This window comes from Cibotium barometz, chromosome 48 (assembly GCF_041138505.1).
Source record: "Cibotium barometz isolate CiBa-2024 chromosome 48, ASM4113850v1, whole genome shotgun sequence".
Classification (NCBI taxonomy): Eukaryota; Viridiplantae; Streptophyta; class Polypodiopsida; order Cyatheales; family Cibotiaceae; genus Cibotium; species Cibotium barometz.
This window is the reverse complement of record NC_141093.1, coordinates 45177422-45198849: the sequence shown is the minus strand read 5'-3', so window position 1 is coordinate 45198849 and position 21428 is coordinate 45177422. Positions and strand designations below refer to the sequence as shown.

General features: G+C 41.8%; 1 protein-coding gene across 1 annotated transcript in view; it reads right to left on the bottom strand.

The window, feature by feature from the left end:
* Nucleotides 1-14067: 14067 nt before the first annotated feature.
* Nucleotides 14068-21428, bottom strand: part of LOC147611211 (WD repeat-containing protein LWD1-like) — a 55334-nt gene continuing 47973 nt past the window's right edge. Inside the window, exon 2 of the mRNA XM_086785878.1 lies at nt 14068-15449. Within this exon, the coding sequence (XP_086642004.1) occupies nt 14404-15429 (1026 nt within the window). The 5' untranslated portion in view covers nt 15430-15449 and the 3' untranslated portion in view covers nt 14068-14403. The remainder of the gene's footprint in view (nt 15450-21428) is intronic.

The following is a 21428-nucleotide window of genomic DNA, read 5'->3' as shown; positions in this document are numbered from 1 at the left end:
AAGATCAGATCGATGACATCTTCACGAAGGCCTTGGGATCTAAGAAGCTTTGCAGATTTTGAGATATGCTTGGAGTTCATGAGTTGGAGAGCTTGAGGAGGAGTGTTGAGATGTCAGTCTCAACATGAGCTAACACTCACGAGGCGCCTACATGACCCTTTGACATTTACATCACTAGCGGGTTTGGTAGGTGGCACACCGACATATCTTCGCTAGAGATTCTACAGCTGGACTACACCAATCAGTCCACATCTACCCACTCCACTTAGCGTGTTCACATTATGGACCACTTGTATATACTCTATTATGTGTGTTAGTCACTTTTTCTTCTTTGTAGACCTGTTTTGTTATGTGAAGAAGAAGAAGAATTTTCAGCCTCTCACCTTGTGTGTTCTCTTATAGGGTTTGTGTGAGTGTGTGTGCTTGCAAGAGCTCAAGGTCTCTTCTCCCTTGCATCTTTTCACTACCTCTCATCATCCTCTTTAGCATGGACTCACGACGCGAGTCCATTGAGTGGACCTCATAGTCGCGATTCATCTCGTGAGCTATCATTGACGGTCTATGCAAGTGCGAGTGAACACAACTCCTAATTCAATGCCTTGGTGTGTACGAGAGAGAGAGAGAGAGAGAAAGAGAGAGAGAGAGAGAGAGAGAGAGAGAGAGAGAGAGAGAGAGAGAAGAGACAAGCAAGGGAGCATCACCTACAAGCACACACATATAATCAAGTAAGCAAGCATGCATTACACAAGCTCACCACCATAGCCACAAGAGAGCAAGAGAGAGAGAAGAAGAAGAAGAATCAATTGTAATAATGGGATTGTATATCCTTTTCATATTTCATAAGTCACTTATATACATGAGCTCTCTTTTTCCAATGGTCGGCTACCCAATTAACAATTGAGGCCCCAAAATTGGTTCTCTAGCTGTATGTACACCTAGGGTTGTTGCTCATGGTCGGCATTACACTTGTCGAGAAATCTCGATCATCCCGTATCTTTTACATGAAGCGCTTAGCATGGTTTTACATAAAAATGAATTACATGAAGTGTAACCACACTTGAAATAATGTTAACCATTGTGGTTAACACCAGCCTATCTAGTGGAGAATCCAACCTTTCAATGAATCGATGAAGAAGCATTTTATCATCCATTGCATGTTTTGCTCAAACCATTTCTTACGTCAGAGATTTTCTACCGTTAACCCATGGTTGGGAATGAGACTTTGATGGTCTTTGGCCCTTCTGATGCTGGAATAATCCTTGCACTACTGTGCTCATCATCAAAGGTTTTGATGGGTAAGGATGCTAAGATTTCGTGTAAAGCTGAAGAAGAGGGTAGTTCTTGGATTTTCTTCTAGAATTGTTCTTGCTCTTCCATAGTTCATGTGTGCTCAATCTTAGCTTTCCCTTTGCTCTTGCTTTTTAGGCACCCATACCTATGTTGGTGTGACTTCTTGATGCACGGTCCTTAAGCATGATAATGGTTTTGTTAACCCAAGAGCTAGTTAGCCTACTTTTAGAGTTTTTGAGGTTTTGGAGACTTAATGGGAATGATTAAGGATCTTAATCCTAATTAATAATGGTTATAAAAGTAATCAAGTATTTTTTTGTTCTTATTTATCAAATTTTCATGCTTTTAAGCTACTAATTCAAACTATGCATGAAAAAATATGAAATACATGAATAAAAATTAACTATTCCACACTAATCCACATCTATAAGCTTAATGCTTATGTTTTCAAAGTGGATTCCACTCCTAACCACAATGACTAAGCTATTTCTTGATTCAATGCAATGAAATCTAAGTCTTGTGGCCTTCAAAATCATGCATATCACTAAGAAACCGAGTTTTTCCCTTCCAAGATATGAAAATAGAATGCCCTAATGCAACACACTTCAAACCAACATAAAAAAACAACCATTTAAACACATCCAAGGATCCAAAACCAAGTGTTTTTTATAGTGTGACATCCTAATCAACATTGAGCAATATCAAGTGATCCCAATAGCTTGGAATAGACAAATGGATAGAGCTAAGCCAGTCCTCATCGATTGTGCGGAATATGTTCAAGTCAAGAGCATACCTTAGCCTTGTTGAATCATATGTCGTTGGGCCTTGCCTTGGAGCCACAATGCAACTCCCTAATGGGGGTACACTAGCTCGTCTATCACACTAGATTGCTCCTTGCTAAGGGGGTGAAGGAAGAGCTCACTTAACCTAGATGGAGGCAAATAGAGATTCGTCTTCTCAATGGCTCTCCCTCACAAAAGATCGAGGAAGAAGAAGAAGGTAATTCAAGAGGGAAACCTACAAACAAACAAATCTAGCAAGCATCCTTAACAAGCGTGCAAGGTTCAATGGAGCACAAGCAAGCAAGAGCAGGGGAGCTCATAAGTATTCTATTTGCAAGGAAATTATTAAGCATTACTTGCTATAAAAAATGACTTATATACAAGTGACAAATTTTCACATTAGGCTGGCCAAACTTATAAGGGAATATGCATTACTGAGTGTCAAAAAATATTATGTATTACTTAGTGTCGAAAATAATTAGGATGGCCAAACTTATAAGGGAATATGCATTACTTAGTGTCAAAAAATATTATGTATTACTTAGTGTCAAAAAATATTACTTAGTGTCAAAAAATATTATGTATTACTTAGTGTCGAAAATAATTTTCACATTAGGCCAACCAAACTTAAAAATGGTATAGCCTCTATTACTAGTCCTTAGTGTCAAAAATAATTTTCATATTAGGCCAACCAAACTTAAAAATGGTATAGCCTCTATTACTAGTCTTAAGCAAGTATGTACATGGAGTCCTTAGACCTTCCCTATTTGACATTAAGCTCAAGTTAGAGTTGCTTTATATGTTCCAGCACCATCTTACAAAAGATAAGTGCCCGTCTGGAGTACAAGCACCTTACGGTAGGTCAGGTGGGTGAAACCATGTTAACCTACATAGTGGTTAACAAGGTGTGAGTACCATGAGTTCATCAAGAAAGAGATCTACCTCAGCATATGACACTAAAGTCCTACTCCAACAAAGGAATAATGGTACTATTTCTAGATTTATACAAATCTCATTAAATCAACTAGGTCGCTATATGTGAGGTCCCTATCCCCACCGCGCATCGAATTCAGGGGTTCTAGCAGCGGAAGTAGCACTTCTTGTGCGCGGGGCAGGGTCTCACACTCGGGGCCTCGCACACGGATATCCGGACAAGAGACTAATCCATCAGTTCTTCCAAAATCGATCCCAAAAAAACTTCCCTTGCTCAGAAAGCACGGGTGATTCCTCCAGGATAACTTTTCTCTAACGTAGTCAAAAACCTTAACTAACTGAACTGATCTGACCAAACCCGTAAGTCCCAAGTCAGATCAGGGAAAAGATTGCACTTGGATCATAGAGACTAATGCTTTTTTCCTCATTGAGAGGCACAGCCGTTGATTCTTTTCCATAGAATAATTTTTGTCCAGGATTTACTTCATCTATCATATCATAATAGAATTGAGTCTCAATTTAAGGATCCATCAGTCCAACCTAACCCCATCCAGTCCCGTGGGTTAGCCAACCGCCCAACCACTGTAGTGATGGGATCCAATTAAGAATTTGGTTTTGTTTTGTCCCGGGTACCAGGAAAAAGAGTTCCTAGGTCCCCTAGCCGGATATTCGTGCAAACTTAAAACTAGTCACACCACTTACACACCCAATATGGAATTGCCTTTTTCTCAGCATCAGCTATCTTTAAAACAATCATTTAATGAAACCATTGTGTCACTGATCACAATCCTCAAAATCTCTGGTTGAATCCTTATTTCCAATCATTCCTTCATCCGTGTACCTATGGCATCATTGGCAACCAGAACGCTCACCACCTATTCACTCAAAGGCCTTTTCGATAGTTCCTAGCCCATAGTAATCGGCAATATATTCACATATCAAAATGGAATCTCCGTTGAAGATCAGCAAGATCAACCAACGGATCCATATAAAAGAGCCATGGACTCATCCGTTGAGGACCAGCAAGGTCAACCAACCAGATCCATGCCCGAATTTAGAAAACAACTCTTACTCCTTGTTCCAATATCTTCCTTGACGTACGTGTGGGTATCTTCGGCGACCTAGAGCCCGAGCACCGTATGGTCAGCACCCTCTAGGATCCTTCGCAGGTCACTTAGCGCTTCACTCATAGGCCGCTTCCTTGGTCCCTCATCCACTATATCGGAAGCTCACCATTTAAATCAAACCGAGGCTGGCCAAGACCTCGGTCTACCTTGCTACTACGCGAGACGTCCTCCGTTGACTCTTCGTCAGCAGTTGTAACTTTAACAGATAGGTCTCCACGACCTCATTCACAAGATGGTCAAAATGCTTCCCCAGCATTCTTGACATAAAACAGTCATTTAAAAACAGATTTCACATACAAATACAGTTCCAACAATATTTCCATTTTTTCTCATCACTCTACATCCTTTCACATTAGTCCCCATCTTTTCTCATCTTCCCACAATTTTTCTTTTCTTCATCGATCCCTATCACATCATATCATTCCCACATCAAATCACATCCAATCACATCATCCACATCATCCATACATCCATCCACATCAATCCACATTATCCACACATCAATCCACATCATCCATACATCCATTCACGTCAATCCACATTACCCACACATCAATCCATATCATCCATACATCCATCCACATAATCCACATCAATCCACATTATCCACTCATCCATCCACATCAATCCACATTACCCACACATCAATCCACATCATCCATACATCCATCCACATCATCTACATCAATCCACATTATCCACTCATCCATCCACATCAATCCACATTACCCACACATCAATCCACATTCATTTCATAAGTATTCCCATTCTCATCTAATCACATCTTTTTCTATCTCATCACTTATTTCCTCATTTATCCTCATCAGATCATATCTACTTGCATCTACCCATACATCTCATCACTTCACATGCATTAACATCTATCCAGTCTACATCGCATCTTATCACATCCATTTCACATCACATCTCATTCATTCACATCCCGATTCACATGCTAACACATTCATTCAATAAGATTGGGGAATTCACAAGGATCAAGAGGTAGCTTGAGGAGTATGGGAGCTCGATCAACAACCTGATCCATAAATTGCTTGGTAAGCTGCCATCATCCTTAGACTCTTTCAAAGATCACATCTACTTCTGTGAGCCTCTCTCCCCTTTTGAGAAAGTCATGAGTTATGTCCACCACGACAAGTGCATGCTTCGCGGAAAAGGCAAGTCAGAGTCTGCTTTTGTTGCCTCTAAGAAGGGCAAGGACAAAGGCAAAGGCAGAACAAGGAACTCCAACAACAATAAGCAGAAAGTCACCACACAAAGTCATCTTCTGTGATGATGACGATTCTGACAGCAACAACAAGGGTTCCAGGATGAAGGAATCTTGTGAGTTTTGTGGCCAACTTGGTCATTTTGAGGCCAAATGTTTTGCCAGACAAGCTACTTCCCGCAAAGCTAAAGCAAAACAGGAGTCCTTCTCCGATGGCTCAGACACTTCACCCACGACAGATGGTTTAGATACTTCGCCAACGACAGAGGAGGATACGAAGTCTCATTAAGATGGCTTTTCTTGTTGTCTATGATCCCCTTGTTCTTTCATCTTTCACAGGAGCAGGATGAGTCCATCTTGGTGGTCACAGAGGAGACTTCTGATTCAGAAGTCAGTGCCCTATCCGCAACAGAGGATTATTTACAGGAGTTTCTGATAGAGACCTTATTAGTTTCTCTAATCCCTTTGGATGAGTATCTCCCTTCCCTTGTGTTGTTTCATGCTGATGCTATTATCGCAGATTTTCTCTCGTCTCTTTCAGAGGAGGAGGATAGTGGTTCTTCTACTAGGCAGGTGGATGATTTTGCCGAGATATCCTCACATATTCTCGAGCTTTCTACTTTGGCAGTTGCTTCTCCTTCCTATGTTTTAGAGGAGGCATCTTCCACTATCTTGGAGCATGTCCCTACTTTGAACCTAACAACTTCTACTAACACTGATGATCAGTTTGTTCCAATGGTTGTTTCATTTACTTCTTCTTGAGAGGAGAAGTCTACTTTGGTCCCGATACTTCTCGGTATTCAGATGTACCATATCTTCGCGAGCTTTGTGCCTTTTATGAGGAGGTTGTTCCTTCAGACTCTTTGGAGGTCTTTCTTCAGCGTGCTGGAGTTGGTCTGCCCATCTGGCGCTGAAGAGGAGGTGTTGGCATTATCATCTCCAGATTGGACATATATGTGCATATTTCATGCTGTATCTGGCCAGATTTATGAGGTCATGCATTCATCTTATTTTAGATATTTTTTGCTATTTTTGTCTATTTTTTGGACATTATTCTAGTATTTTTTGCATAATCGGCCAACCCACTGTTTTTATACTGGCCGAGCAGCTCTTATTCAACCTATAAATAGGTGGCTTGGGTTTGCATCATTAGCACATCATTATTCAGCTATTCTTATTTTCTACGATTATTATGCATCAACAATATGATAAAATATATACCTGTAAAACAGTCCTCCCATTTGAGGAAACAACTGTTCTCAGTTGTTTAGAAGAAAATGCTACAACAACATCATGCTCGTAGGTATCGACATCATAACCTGCAAGGTAAACTTAAAGATCCGAGCATGGCTTAGAGGCTCTGGTGAGCATGAACTGCAATAATAAAACTCGTGCGACACCTAAATTGGTGACCCTCACACTCATCATCAAATCACAAATGATAATATAATATAAACAAGATCCCTTATGTGCGATACCTATCAACATGAAAGACTAGAAATGATTAATGCAATTCTAATATATGATTTACAAATGATCTCATCTTACCACTCAATCCACCATTCATACGACACCTCAATCGGTACCCTCGTATAGTGCAACACCGCAATAGGTACCCTCGTACATCTCATGCCATACGACACCTCAATCGGTACCCTCGTATGGTGTGACACCTCATTCGATACCCTTGCACATCTAAGTACCTATAATCATAGACGTAATCCACGTTAGTTAAACAATTAATTGAACACATCAATTGATCCCAACGTTGTCATGAGATATAGGCAACCATAAAATCAAATTACGTGTACCAACAGGCACGGTACACATGGGCATCCCCAATATGAAATAAAAAATATAATTCTCAGTAAACAAGAGTAATTTTCATATCAGTACATGGGGGAAGGGGTTGTGCATTTGTATTAGTGCATATGTGTGTGTGTACATGTGTGTGTGTGTGTGTGTGTGTGTGTGCATTTTTACTAAAAAAAAGTATGTGTGTGTATGGTTTTGAGAGAGAGAGAGAGAGAGAGAGAGAGAGAGAGAGAGAGAGAGAGAGAGAGACTACATGTAAGATGCATTTATTTGAGAGCAAGCACACCTCACCACATAGCCTAAAATTTAATCAAAATTAAAATTTAACTATTGAAAATTATATGTGTATGTGTACTCCTTTGGTGTACTTTAAAGTAGATCTCTGAAATGGTTGAACTAGAACCAAATCCTGAATGGTTATACAAGTAATAACTAGAAAAGTGATAGACTAATCACAAAACGATGCAAGCAAGAACCCAAACAAACATTAAATGGATAATTTAAAAAAATATTAAAACTTAAAATAATAGCATGAGTTGAGGATGGGTTTAGAATACATTTGGTTAGTTGTATGGCTGTGAAGTCAGTCTTGCGAATTGTACTTGTAATGTTGAGAACTTCCCTTGTTCTTCTTGTGAAACTTAAAAAATCTTCAAAAATCAGCGCAACAGACCATCATCACATAGCCATAACTCATATACATTGGGTCAGACTCAGTGTCACTAAGCTCATCACCCTCACCGTTTGCTTTTAATATATATGCCTTCTTTGGTGTATGAGGCAACAGGCTGAGTGTATTCTCACTGTAATATGGCATCAGTGCTGTAGACAAGTGAGCTAAGTAGCTACCGTTAGCTAAAATGTCTACTAGGAAATGACCCACCATGCTCTAGAAAGGAAAAGGAGTCGATAACATTATTTCATAGAATGACAGTGTAATCGCATAAGCTCTTTCCCTCCTCCCTTGCTCTACAAGCTCTTCTTGTGCATTTGTTACTTGATAGGGTCCTCCCACTAGGTAAAGTACACTCACATTATCATGTCATTGTGGTGTCTCTCCTACCATGGATTGCAAGAGTCCTATCCCAGAACTGTCTAATTTGAAACCTTTTGAGATGCAAACCAAAAGTGTACCCAATTTTGATTTAAATTTTGATAGCTAACCTAAAAACTAAAAAAAGAAGAGAAGGGTAAGGAAGTGGAAGAACTAGTTGCTAGTAGCCTTATATAAGCTCACAACTCTTGGATCTTTGGCATTTGGTTTTTGTTCAGATGTATGGTGCATGAAATGCTCAAATCAACATATCAGCAAAAGGAGAAGTGTAAGGTGACCAAATATTGTGATATTTGTGGTACTACCACTCAAACAATAGAGGTTTGTTTTTAGAATAGCGCCAATATAAGCAACCTCATCCTCAGTTTAGGGTTGTTCATTTTTGTACTTCTTTGTACCTTGAGCTATTGCTCTCCAAGTGAACTAGCCTTAACTCTCTCCCCCTTGTGTTCTATTTAATCTGCGAATATTGAGTGAGTGAGTTTTTGTAGCTTTGCCTCCATCATAGCCAAGTTCTCCATTGCCACAAGCTTTTCGTAGCTTGTTGCTCTCCTACATATTCCTTTTTCCGTAGAGTGGAGCTCAAGAGGTGTGATTCAATTTTTGCTTGAAGTTTTTAACTATTGTGTAGCTTGTTTAGTGGTTTCCAGTTGAGTGTAGACAATTAAACAATCGGGTACAGTTGGGAAACACACTCTCCAATCGGCAAAGCTACACAACAATCGACTACAATGCAATTGTGTAGTCAGGCAGCCTACTATAGTTTTGTCGATTGCAGCGTCCATTTCTGCCAATTAATTAACGGTTGACAATTTATGTCGACAGACTACAGAAATCTGTCAAGGATTTCGTCATTTTTTCCACCGCTTTATTGCAGTGCGACACTTGGTAGATAAAATCTGCAATCGTTTACAATTTTTCAATCAGTCATCAACGTCCAATCGCTTACCTATACAATTGTAGGTTTTTCTAATCACTCAATTGTACAATCGCAAGTTTTCTAATCGCTCGACTAAGCAATCGTTAGTCCAATCATTACTTCTCTAATCGCTCGTTTGGTGGTCTTCCAATCATTCGATCAATGATTTCAACAATCAAATGATTATACCCCCTCCAATCGTTTCGATCTTATAATTCAATTGGCGATTCATCTTGTTCGATCATTCGATTCAGCCATCTAATTTCACAATCTCCAATAATCCGATCAAAGACTCCAAATATGATCTCACTGAGATTTTTTAGTAGCTTTTCAAAGAGTTCTCCAGCAGCTTGGTGCTCTACTGATGACTTTAAATCAAGTTTTATTTTAACATCTTTCCTTCTTCAATTCTCCAGCAATATGGTATGGACAATCATGATCTCACTGAGATTTTTTTGCAGCTTTTTAGAAAGTTCATCATCAGAGCAGGCTAGTGCTGACTTTAAATCAACTTTTATTTTAGCATCTTTCCTTCTTCAATTCGTATGGCCAACAACTTTGCAAATGATTTGTTTGGTATTCTTTCCAAAGAGGATAAATTAGATGGGTCAAAATACTCCCTATGACTTTTTATGTGGTGAGAAATGTCCTTGTTATGGCAAAGGGCTTCTGGGGGCATGTTAGTGGTGATAATACTCACCTTGTCGCAATTGCTCTTGCTGCTCCTCTAAGGGGTTAGGGCCAATATATCCAACAACAAGTTCCTCAAATTACTACTAACCAAAGAAGATAGGATTCTCATGATGCTCAAGCTTTAGCATTGATTGCCTTGTCAGTTAAAAGATATATTGTTTTGCATATTTACTCTTAGAACATCTATGCTTGCTTGGAACACTCTAGAAGTTATGTATCAGCTAAAAATAATGCATGGATTTCCTAGCTCAGAAGGTAACTTGATAATGAAAACATGCAAGAAAAGGGAAACATCTCAATATTGATGAAGTCATTCCTAAAAAGGACATGAACATCACCCTTAATAATTTGCCCGGATCTTATCTAGATTTCAATACTTTCCTCTTTCTTTCATTGAGAGGAAATGCAACCCCTCTCACCTATCAAAAGCTTGTAAGCTTTCTGAGGAATAGTCCAGAAAAAATATTTTTGAGAATTCTAGAAATGATCAAGCTTTAGCAACCAAGGATAAGGGCAAGGAATTTCAGTGGAAGACCAATTTCAACAAAACTTCCGAGGCTAAAGGTGATTCTGAACAACCAAATAAGGTTACTTGACGGTATTGCAAAAAACCTAGCCACGCAATTGAAAATTGCTTTAAACTTCAAAACAAAGAAAATAAGAAGAAGGATCCAATAAGGGTTCCAGCAGTTCTATCTCTGATGATAAGAGTTCCAAGAAAAAGGACTCAGCTAATGATGTGGTTGTTCATCAAGACTTCACTTATGGCTATTTGCAGTTATAATCCTAAATACGATGCATGTCTCAGTGTAACTTGCTCATAGTTGGTTTCTTGATAGTGGTGCTTCTAAGCACATAACTTCTCAAAGAAAATTCATCAAACATATGGAGAATACACAAAGTGACCACTCTGTTACGTGTCTCACTACTGTTAGTGGTGCAAATCCTAGTCTTAAAAATGTACTTTTTGTTCCAGGTATAATAGCGAGGAGAAAGCTTAGGATATGATCCTTCTCATCCTGGCCTCTTCTGAAGCCTAGATTGTGATAATGTTTTTTTTATAAAGATGATGAGAAAGAGTCCATATCAAAATAAGAGAATGAAGTGCGACTATGCTGTTACTACAAGCCGTGAGCATGGACTTTTCGTGGATTGATACGAATGATCCTATCCTAGACTCGGATTGTCTGGATTGGTACTATTAAGGGCAGCTAAGTATTCCTCCTTTCCAAACTCACTTATGCTATTTTTTTGCACTAGGGAAGAGATGTTGTGGAGCCATCTTTGTGGACCTGTTCTACCTACAGTTTCATCCCCTTCACCATGTTTTAGCTATGAGCATCGCATGTTGTCCGCAGCGTCCTACTTATGCTGGCATTGTAGAACTTATTTTAGGCGCTCTAACTAGCCCTAAGGTGCCCGTTCACACCTGGATGGCCACAAGAAAAAACCCAATGGGACAAAAGTGCATATGGCACCTCACAATGTAGTACAACCAAAACATCACATCGAGAATAGAGTTTACAATAGCCACTCTATCCTGGAATGAAGCTACTCGGCCTTCCCATTTTTTAATCTTCCCCAGGACTTTCTATAAGCCCCAGTTAGTTATCCCTTTGTTGGATGCCCCAACTCCAAGAGGGACCCCTAGATGTCTAACTATGTTTCTTTTGTTTATTACTTGACACTTCATCCTCTGTGAGTCTGATAATCCCAAACTTGTGGATATTGCACTTGGACCCAAATGCTTCAGCAAAACATTGTACTATGCTCAAAGCTTTCCTAACATTATCATTGTTAGCTTGCAAGAACAATAGGGAATCATCAACAAAGCATTGCACTGTCCCATGGTCCCCCCCTTTAAGTTTTAATCCACAAATCAGTCCTTTGCTAATGGCATTCTCAATTGCAAGTAGCAAAGGATGGGTAGCCATAGTAAATAGTAGAGGAACCAACGGGCATCCTTGCCTCACAAATCTGTATATTCCAGACCCTCACACCAAATGTCCATTCAACAGTGAGTCCCAAAACTAAGAGAAAAGACCACAGTAGTAATTCTTACACCAAACCCCATTCTTTCCATTACCCTAGCAAATGAAAGACCAATGAATCCTATCATAGGCCTTCTCAAGTCTTAGTTGCATCAGAATACATTTATGTTTAGAGGTTATTTCCAAATTCTTATATATCAAAGCAAAATATATGTTGCCATATATAGATCTCCCTTTAATGAACCCATACTATCCTTTGGATACCACATCCTAAATGACTGGTACTAGCCTCCCTGCAATCACCTTGGCAATAATCTTGTACACCATTATCAACAGAGTTATGGGTCTCCAATGGGAGAATAAGTCACATGCCACCTATTTGGGGACAAATTTAATGATACCCCCTTTTAGATCATTATCCAACATTCCAACTCTTCTTGGTCTATAGGTCTTTCAATCCATGTAGCTTTATTAGGATGAACTCCTTTAGGGATCTATATTCATTCAACATTTCAGACTCGGCTTGGAATCTGACCCTAGAAGTGTCGTCCTTCATACTGACAGTTGAACCAAAATAAGACACCCATTTTTTAGCAATCTCTCTAGGATTGGACAAAGATTGACCCCTCTCATCTTTCACGTGATCTAGTATGTCCTTGCCTTTATACTCAGTCAGAAACCTGAACAACTATTTATTTAGAGGGGGTTTTTTAATTGTTGAAGGAGATCCATCTAGCTATCTTATTCCCTGCCCAGGCCAGTTTCTCATATTTAATGGACATCTGGGCTTTGCACCCAGCAAAGAGCATTGTAGATTTAATGGACAACTAGGCTTTGCACCTAGCATACTCTTGGATTTCCATAGCAAAGATTCCCACCCACTTACCTCTTTTTCTTTGTAGGCATTCCCATGAATTTTCCACTATCTCTATCTTTCTTTTAGCTTAGCTAAAGTAAGTATGCCCTAGTTCACATCCCCAACCCCCAAGAGAACACTTATTCATGGTCCCCATGACGGCCCGTGAATAAATGGATCAAATTTGCCTCCCTCCAAAAATATGTCGCTGCTTATGCAAGTCCCCACTTTCTGGGGAGGAAAAGCGCATCACTATTTTGTTGACGCTTTCAAAACGAATCACTTACAGATGAAAATTCTAGGTAAATGCAGGGAAAAACAGAAGGCAACTTATGCACAGTTAACCACGTTCTAAAAAGTAAGCCACCACTACGTTGTTTGGCTGCATCTGATTACATTTCTTGAACGTTTGAGTGCAATATTTGATCTCACATCACAATCTTGCAAAATAATTTGTCAAACTACCATTGAGCTATCGCCCATAAGGGTCAATAATATACGCATGCCATTATTATTTAACTTTGTAGTGCCAGAAAATTAAACTCATGATCGATATGGCATCAGGCCTTCGTATATCCGACTCCCAAACTGCAACACGAATTTATTTACTTTTTAAATTGCCAAGAAATTGCAACAAGGGGTACGCGCATCCCATTTGAGACTCAGTGATATACTCACGCAATGGTTATCAAAAATCGAACTCATAATACAATATGGCATCATACCTTTTTTGCAAACTGTAGCAAGGATAAAATCATAATACAGTATGGCATCTTACCTGTAGCAATAATGTTTCGAGGACCTGGCTTTCATAACACCGATCCACAAAACCTCCAATATGAGTATTACTAGTGAAGTTTTGGCTGCTTGTGACTAATGGGTACAAAATCACAATTCAAAAGTTAGTATACAAAGATGTTAAGGGGGGGAAGGGTGCAGGTAAATAACTTTAGGTGGGACCTCCTACAGAGCAGTTCTTAGTGTTTGACCTCTAGGAGGCATAGCAGTATTGCAAATGGGAGAGCTAAGAAACTTCAAGCCTCAGTACGTCATAATACCTTTGCCACTCCCAACTTGCCGACTGTCACAAGGATTGACTTTCAAAACACCCATCCATAAGACTTCCAATGTGAGTATTTCTAGTAGATTCTTGGTCACTCGTGACTCATTAGGGTACAAAAACACAATTTAATTGTTTGTATACATAAATGTTAAAAGGGGAAAAGGGTGGCTAACAGATTTAGGTGGGAGCTACTACAGAAGAGTTTTGAGTGTATGACTTTTACGACTCTAAACACATCGTGGTACTTCGAAGGGGAGAGTTAAAGGCATTGTGGTACTTCAAAGGGGAGAGTTAAGAAACAACACAACACAACCCCCCAAGGGACAAACAAACATAATATAAATTCCAAAAGTTGTACAAAATGCAGAAGCAACTAAAGGCCTACCACATGTTTACAAGTCATGGGGTTACACTCTTCTACCCTGACAAAACATTACTACCCCATCACATAAATCCAATGAAAGTGTATTCACATCAAACAACACTTACAGAAGAGTAGTTCAACTGAAAGGAAACATGGAAGTTTTCGACTGACGGAACCCCATGCTACCTTTATTTGAATTTAAAAAATGTAAGGTAGGAGGTGAGCACACCTTCAGAGAAAGCCTTGACTTGTAATCCCCTATGCAGTAGAGGAAATGCCACAGCAATCTCCTCACACCCTAAGAATTTGCAATTTTGAAGAGAAAGCTATGGCCACCCAGTCAGTCTGAGTCGATGACCACTGAAGCTGGTTAATCTCAGCACCTGCTGTGTAGGCAAGTATTGGATCAAGGCCACCATCAACAGGTTGCTTCATTGATGAGAGGTCCCAGATCAAAGCCTGTGAATCATCTCCTGCAGTGCATATATGACAAGAACTGTGAGGTGCCCAAGCAATAGCATTAACACTCGCTTGATGTCGTTGAAGCTCTGCTACTGGTATTGTGGGGTACCTAATATCCAGTACTACCACCTTGGAGCTGTCCATGAGAATAGTGGCCATATATCGAGGATCCTGCTTGTTCCAGCCCAACCTTAGCAGGGGTGTCTCTGGTTGAGGACTCTCATAGATAATGGTAGAATGCTCTTTGTCCCGCAGATCAAATACTCGTACAGAGCCATCTGCAGATACGGATGCAAAGACTCCCACTCCACCCCAAGCAATGTCATAAACCTCCTTGTCATGTGCAATCAACTGCGTATCCACAGCCTCCTTTTCTATATCCCAAATGGTACAAGTTGTATCAATGCTAGAGGTGCCTATCCTCTTTGGTTCCGCCTCGTTCCAATCAAATGAGGTAAGGGGGGCACAATACTCGCTGTTCCTATTGTTGTTCATTATGCTCTTCAGCTCCACCTTATCATCATGTACCTGCCATATCCTAAGGAAGTCTCCAGTTGTGGCTAATAAATCTGGCTTCTGGCACTCCTTATCGGGAACAAACATGATCTTTGTTGGAGGGTAAGGATGCTCAAAAGAGAGCTGGGGATCTGACTTAAAATCCCCCGTCTTCTCATCGAGCTGCACAATCTCCACTTTGTTATTGAGCTCCTCAACGAAACTTCCTATCCCCAACCGGAACCTTTTGTCCTTCCTGACACTCCAATTCATTCCATAGATCTGCCATGAAGCTTCATAAGTATAGATTTCAGACCTTTTCTGTGGTTCCTGAGAGTACGCATCCTGATCGTTCGCCATTTCAACAAATCCCAAGAATGCTGTGACAACAAAGGAGCTAATGGTCAGATTTGCACTACTTTCATGGCAATGGTGCGTAAAACAGAACATAAATACCCATTAAGCTCAGTGCTCTGAACCTACTGAACCATATAAACAGCCTACACCATTGTATTCTTTAATGGAAGAGCCAAGGACCACGAAAAACTTCATTCAAAGTGTTTCCCTCATGACTGCAAGCCTTTGGCACTAGTTTTAGCTAAGCTCTCCCATAAGACTGTTTATTATTGCTTTCCCAAACATGGATGACCAGCATGATTATCCCCATTAAACCTGTCACCTGCAAAGTAAACCCACCTTCTTGGTTGGGCACTTGATAGCCAAGATCTATAATGCTGCACTAATGGCACATTTGAATGATTGGGCTGACAATAAAGGAGTAAGGGCTACAGGTCAGGCAGCCACACCACTCCACACGCATTCACACACACACATAAGATGAAGTCGCATCACGTGGCCAAAAAAATGTTCCTTTCCAAATTTCCGTTAAGCGTTTCACACAGCCCATTTAAGCAAGTTATTGGTTACTGGTAGAGGTCGCACAACAGAGAATATACCAGTGGAAGACTCACTCTCCTCCTGCACTCTTTAGTCTCCAAATAGATAAACTTGTTGATTTTTAAAAAGTTGGCTCTAGTCTCAAACATAATACAGATAATGTAATAGAAATTTTCATCACACACTTTCTTGGGGCTGCAGCATCATTGAGAAGCCCTTACAGTTTTGCAAGGACAAAAGACCTAAGAGTAAACCTTCACCAGACCAACATTACGATCTTCCGCACTAGCCCATGTTTCTTGCACACAAAAACCTATGCTGTGAAGAGTCGAGACTGTACAAGCATACACAGGGTTGCAAAAGCATCTCAAGTACAAGATTTATGACGAGACCAGAAACTACATCACAGCAGTCAACACTGTTTTCAAGCTCACTATCAACCAATCCAAACCCAGGCACTTCTTTTACTCCCTTGTCTGTCCGACTGCAATTTATTGTTGTGGCTGTGTTTTATGCACCGGCATCTGTTTTTGGTGAGTTCTTTGCAATTGGTGCTGCCAGACAAGTGGTCCTACATTGTCTTCTTCCTCCACGAGTCCCTGCCCTTCCGGTAGGAGGTTCCCGGTGGATCTTGGACTGTTTTGCTGCTGTCCAGCCTCTCTCTCTCTCAGGTTTGAGAGGGTGCTGATTGTTCCTCGTGCCTCGCTTCATTGGAAAGCACTTGAGAGAAGTATTTGAGAGCTGAGATTTGTTCTTTGTTGTTGTGGATATGGCTCCCCCCTATACGAACAAGGATGACAAGTTAAAAGGACCCAACTATGCTCATTGGAAGCTTCAGATGCGGATCTGGTTCATCCACAAGGGTTTGTGGGACATTGTTCAGGGCACTGAAAGGAAGCCCGAGCATCCTCAAAACTCTAGGAGGTGGACTCAAGATCATGAGGATGAATTTGCTACGGAATTACAAGATTGGGAGAATCAAGACTCAAAGGCGCATTCTGTGCTTGTGCGGACCATCACAGAGGAGGTCTCACCGGCCATGCAAATTCTCACCAATGCTCATAAGGTATGGTCAAAATTGGAGGATCTCTTTGCACGAGATTCATCGATGAGGGCAGTTACCTTGCAGGGGCAACTCTATGGTTTGTCATTCCCTGTAAACAATTCCATGCGGTCTTTTCTCATGAAGGCCAAGGTTGTTCATGACCAGTTACTGGCTATGGGTGCTGCTTTGTCCTCTTCTCAGCTAGCTGCTCTTATCCTCACCAAGCTTCCTCTGGGCTAGATGTGATTTCTCGATCTTTGCGGTGCCAGGTCACATCCACTCAGTTGGATTTTGATGATCTTAGCTACCTACTATTGGAGAAGTCGTCTGTTCTCGTCTCGCAGGGTAAGTTGAAGGTGTTAGCCAACAATTCTCACCATGCACTTTCCTCAGTTCAAAAGAAAGGTCAGAGTCGGTGCTTTACTTCTTCTGGAAAAGAGGCCATCTGTCCAAAGATTGTTTGCCCAATAAGAAGGACAAGACCAAGGGCAAGGCTTCATCTCAGAGAAAAGTCAAAGACACGACACAGGATAGTGATACAGATTCTAGTACCACTTCTAGGGCTCCCAAGACGCTTCCGGCTCAGGAGAGCCCAGATGGTGTTACAATTAGCTCTCTCTTCCACCCACAAACCTCTTTTGGCTGGAAGCACATGGGGGGAAACTGCATGTGTACTAGAGAAGTGCTCCACTTACTGGTGCATGGGGACCGTGATTCGGAGTTCCAAGCATTGGACATTTGGCAAGACATGGTTATCTTTGGTACAGCAGAGATTATGAACTGGATCTATTCCAAGTTCATTGTTCGAGGCTTTTGGGACATGATGTGTTCCGTCCGCTGTTGGGGATTATGGATGCGGTGTGTCCAGCAGCTCATCATCTATTCTTGGAGTTCACTGCACACTTGTGTAGGAATTCGTGGCCAAGCAAAGTTCCTGGCTGTTCGTGGTGGCATCTTGTTTCGAGGAAACAAGTTGGCGGGTGCTCTCTCCGAGGTGATTCCAGTATTCGCGGTGCTGGAGGGTCCATGGTTGCATCTTCATCGACTTATCTTCTTCCGACTCTTGCACACTATGAGATGCAGAGGGGGTGTTAGATTTTGTGCATCTCTGTGTTTTGGAACTATACCTATTATTGGATATTTTATACATTTTTTCCTATTTATTTTGTCTAGGGCATGTCGGCCAGCCCTAGAGGTAGTCGACCAGGTCCCTATTGCACTATATAAGGAGTTTCCAATTATTCTCTCCATCATCCACTTCCCTCGCACATTGTTCAACACTCAACTGCTAGCTATTGCCATTGTAAAGCTTTATTGCTATTATAAAAGGTGATCTTGTCCAACTCTCTCAATCTCCTTTGCACTCTCTCATAAGTTTATTGTTTATGCTTCCGCCTGTGCTATCTCCCAAGTCCTTCATGGTATCTATTACATGCAAAAGCTCTGAGATGCTTCTTTCAGCTCTAAACACCATCTAGAACATGCTAATGCAAAAACGCAGACAAAAGGGAGAGTAGAGAGAGAGATAGATAGCTGGAAATTCAGTATATCATATGGTACAAAAAGGTACATAAATCCTTGCAGCCATGGGCTGCCTTCTAGAAAAGGTAGAATTCCCTAAATCTAGTCCTATGTCTAGACCCACACCCAAGAGCGAGTGAATGAACAAAACGATGAGCAAAAGTGCCTTTTATAGGCCTTGGAATAACTAGAGATCTGGCCGACTGCTGGTCGGCCAACTGCCTGGACATCAATCTCTTTAATGAAGCACCCAGCCGACAGGTCCATGTGTCCACTCCAGTCCATCCCTTGCCATAACCTGCACGTCAATGCTCCAAAATATCTAGTTCTAGTGAGTCTTTATCATGTTGCCTCCAGGATTAGCCCTGAGATTAGCATGTACATGTGTGCGCACATGACATCCCCCTCTACTAAACTTGATGACGGGATTCCAATTTGCTTCTTGGATGATTGTCATCATCCCATTCCATTCCTGAAGTCCCTCTGTCATCCTTCCTACTCTGGCAACCTTTCCACTGAATGCATGGCCCGGTCCCCAAATCCACTCTAACTCTGAAGAAGATCTATGCATCTGTTCCATCCAATCTCCAATCCGTTCCTGCCTTGTCTGTGAACACCGTCTTGGTCTTCATTCCTGAGAAATAAGTCTGGCACTCTCACTCCACCCCTTGGAGGATCATCCTCCCTTGGAACCGTTGCCCGAAAGCCTTTCCTGGCTCACAAGACTGCCATCCCCTTTGGGCTTTGTGGAACACCACCAACAACCAACCTCTTGGGAGCTCTTCCCTGTCTTGTATTCCTTGCCTTGGGCCTCGTACTTCTGCACTTCCTTGTACCTTGGACCTATACACCTTCATATGGGACTGAATCAATGTTTAGCCTTGCTGAACCTGATGTTGTGATACCAATGTTACATGCGGAAGCTTTGAGCTACTTCTTTCAGCCCTAAACACCATCTAGAACATGCTGATGCAAAAACGTAGACAGAAGGGAGAGTAGAGAGAGAGAGAAATGAAATGAAATGAAATGAAATGTTATATTAACGTCTTCAAAAGGCCATAATGACCTATGAGACCAAAAGTTACATCATGGTGGATCTGATACAATGTCTGGATAAAAAACACCCCAGAAAATGAAAAATAAAGATGATACTACAGGCACCTAGAAAATGAAACTGGAAATGGAAGGTAAACAGAAACCCTTATAGGGTGTGAATATAGTGAGGGGGGGGGGGGGGGGTATGCTATGGAGGTGAGTGGAATATAGTGAGGGGATACAATATCATGTGGGACGGAGGGGTACACTATGGAGGTGCCTCCATCTCATAATATGTGCCGCATCGGACGCTGGCGGATCTCCTCAATATCCTCCATGGTGAGTACTCTGACTCGACGTCTCCCATGCCGTGCTAGTATGGTCCTGATCCTCTGTTGTAGCCTCCGCCGGTGTCGAGATGGGCCTCTCATCTTGGGGCGCCTGGACCGCCCCAGCTCTATAGCCCGATCAATCAGTGTACCTCTGGTGCGGCTGTACTCTGGGGCTAGCTGCAATGCCTGCTGACCTGACTGCTCAATCTCTGGTCGAAAGAAGTCTGTAATCTGCCTCTGTAGGTGTCTCTCCCTCTCTGATCCCCTCCCTCTCAGGAGACCCTCTCTATGTCTACGCAGCTCCAGCAAGTACAATCCGAGGCATCTCTGATCCTGGTATCTCATGACTCTAGAAAGTGGTCCAAAGCCCTCTCTGAACAGGCAGTGAAAACGGCCTCGTATCTCATAATATACTGGACAGTGACATATGTAATGTAACTCTGTCTCTGGCTCCATCTGGCACAGCTGACAAATCCTGGCCTCAGCTGGTACTCCTCTGAATCTGCCAGTCTCAATCTCTAGCTGGTGTGAGGATGTGCGCATCTGACCAATAGCACACTGTACCCCATGAGAAAGATGAGTATCCATGTAGCTGGGTCTAATCACAAACCCATCCTCCGTGAGCTGGAAAAGATGATCTCTATAGAAAGCCATCTTCGTACCAAGCTCATGTGTCGGCTGTATCCATGTCCTCTTAGTGTCCAGCTGAGTCAAGTCCTGCCTGATAAGTCTAGTAATCTCTGCCCGTGTGAGAGAGAGGGAGGGTGCATCCAGGGAGTACTGAAATGGAGGTAGCCTGTCCATACTAAAGCCATGCAGTTGGAACCAAGCTGTCATCTGTGCATACCAACATGATCCGTCTCCCTGTGATGCCAACTGTCGTGAAGACTCGAGGGCTAAGCGAGCATATCTGTCTCTAGGGAGAGCCCAAGTGCTATGTATAAAGGAGACTGATCGAGTGAGTGCCTCTACTACCAATGGGGGGGCAGCCATCTCTGCACGGATAATATCATGTGGTACGGAGGCCTTGGCCCTAATCATCCGGGAAATCATAGAAACCAAGGACCTCTCCATACGTCTCCATCCATCAGTGCTACCAGCTCGGCTGTGGTGATCCACTGAGGGTCCCCATATCTCCACTCCATACAGCATGGCTGAAGTGACCAAAGTGTCAAAGAGCCAGAGCTTTGTTCGAGGTTCTTGAAACTGAACCTGCGAACACATCCTCTCTAGTCTCCCCAATGCTGCATAAGCTCTGGTCAATCTGGTCTCCGCTGCTCTCCTCAAGGAAAATAGTGGGCCACTAAAAACAACACCAAGGTAAGTATATGCATCTGTATACTCCACTGTCTCCTGACCATATGTAAAGGTGGGCATTGACCTCCTAACCCACTGTGCTGTGGTGTTAAACACCATCACCTTGGTTTTACCAAGGTTAACAGACAATCCACTGTCCTCTGCAAACATGTGCAATGCATCCAAATGACGCTACATCCCCTCTGGAGAATCTGAGATCAGCACAATATCAT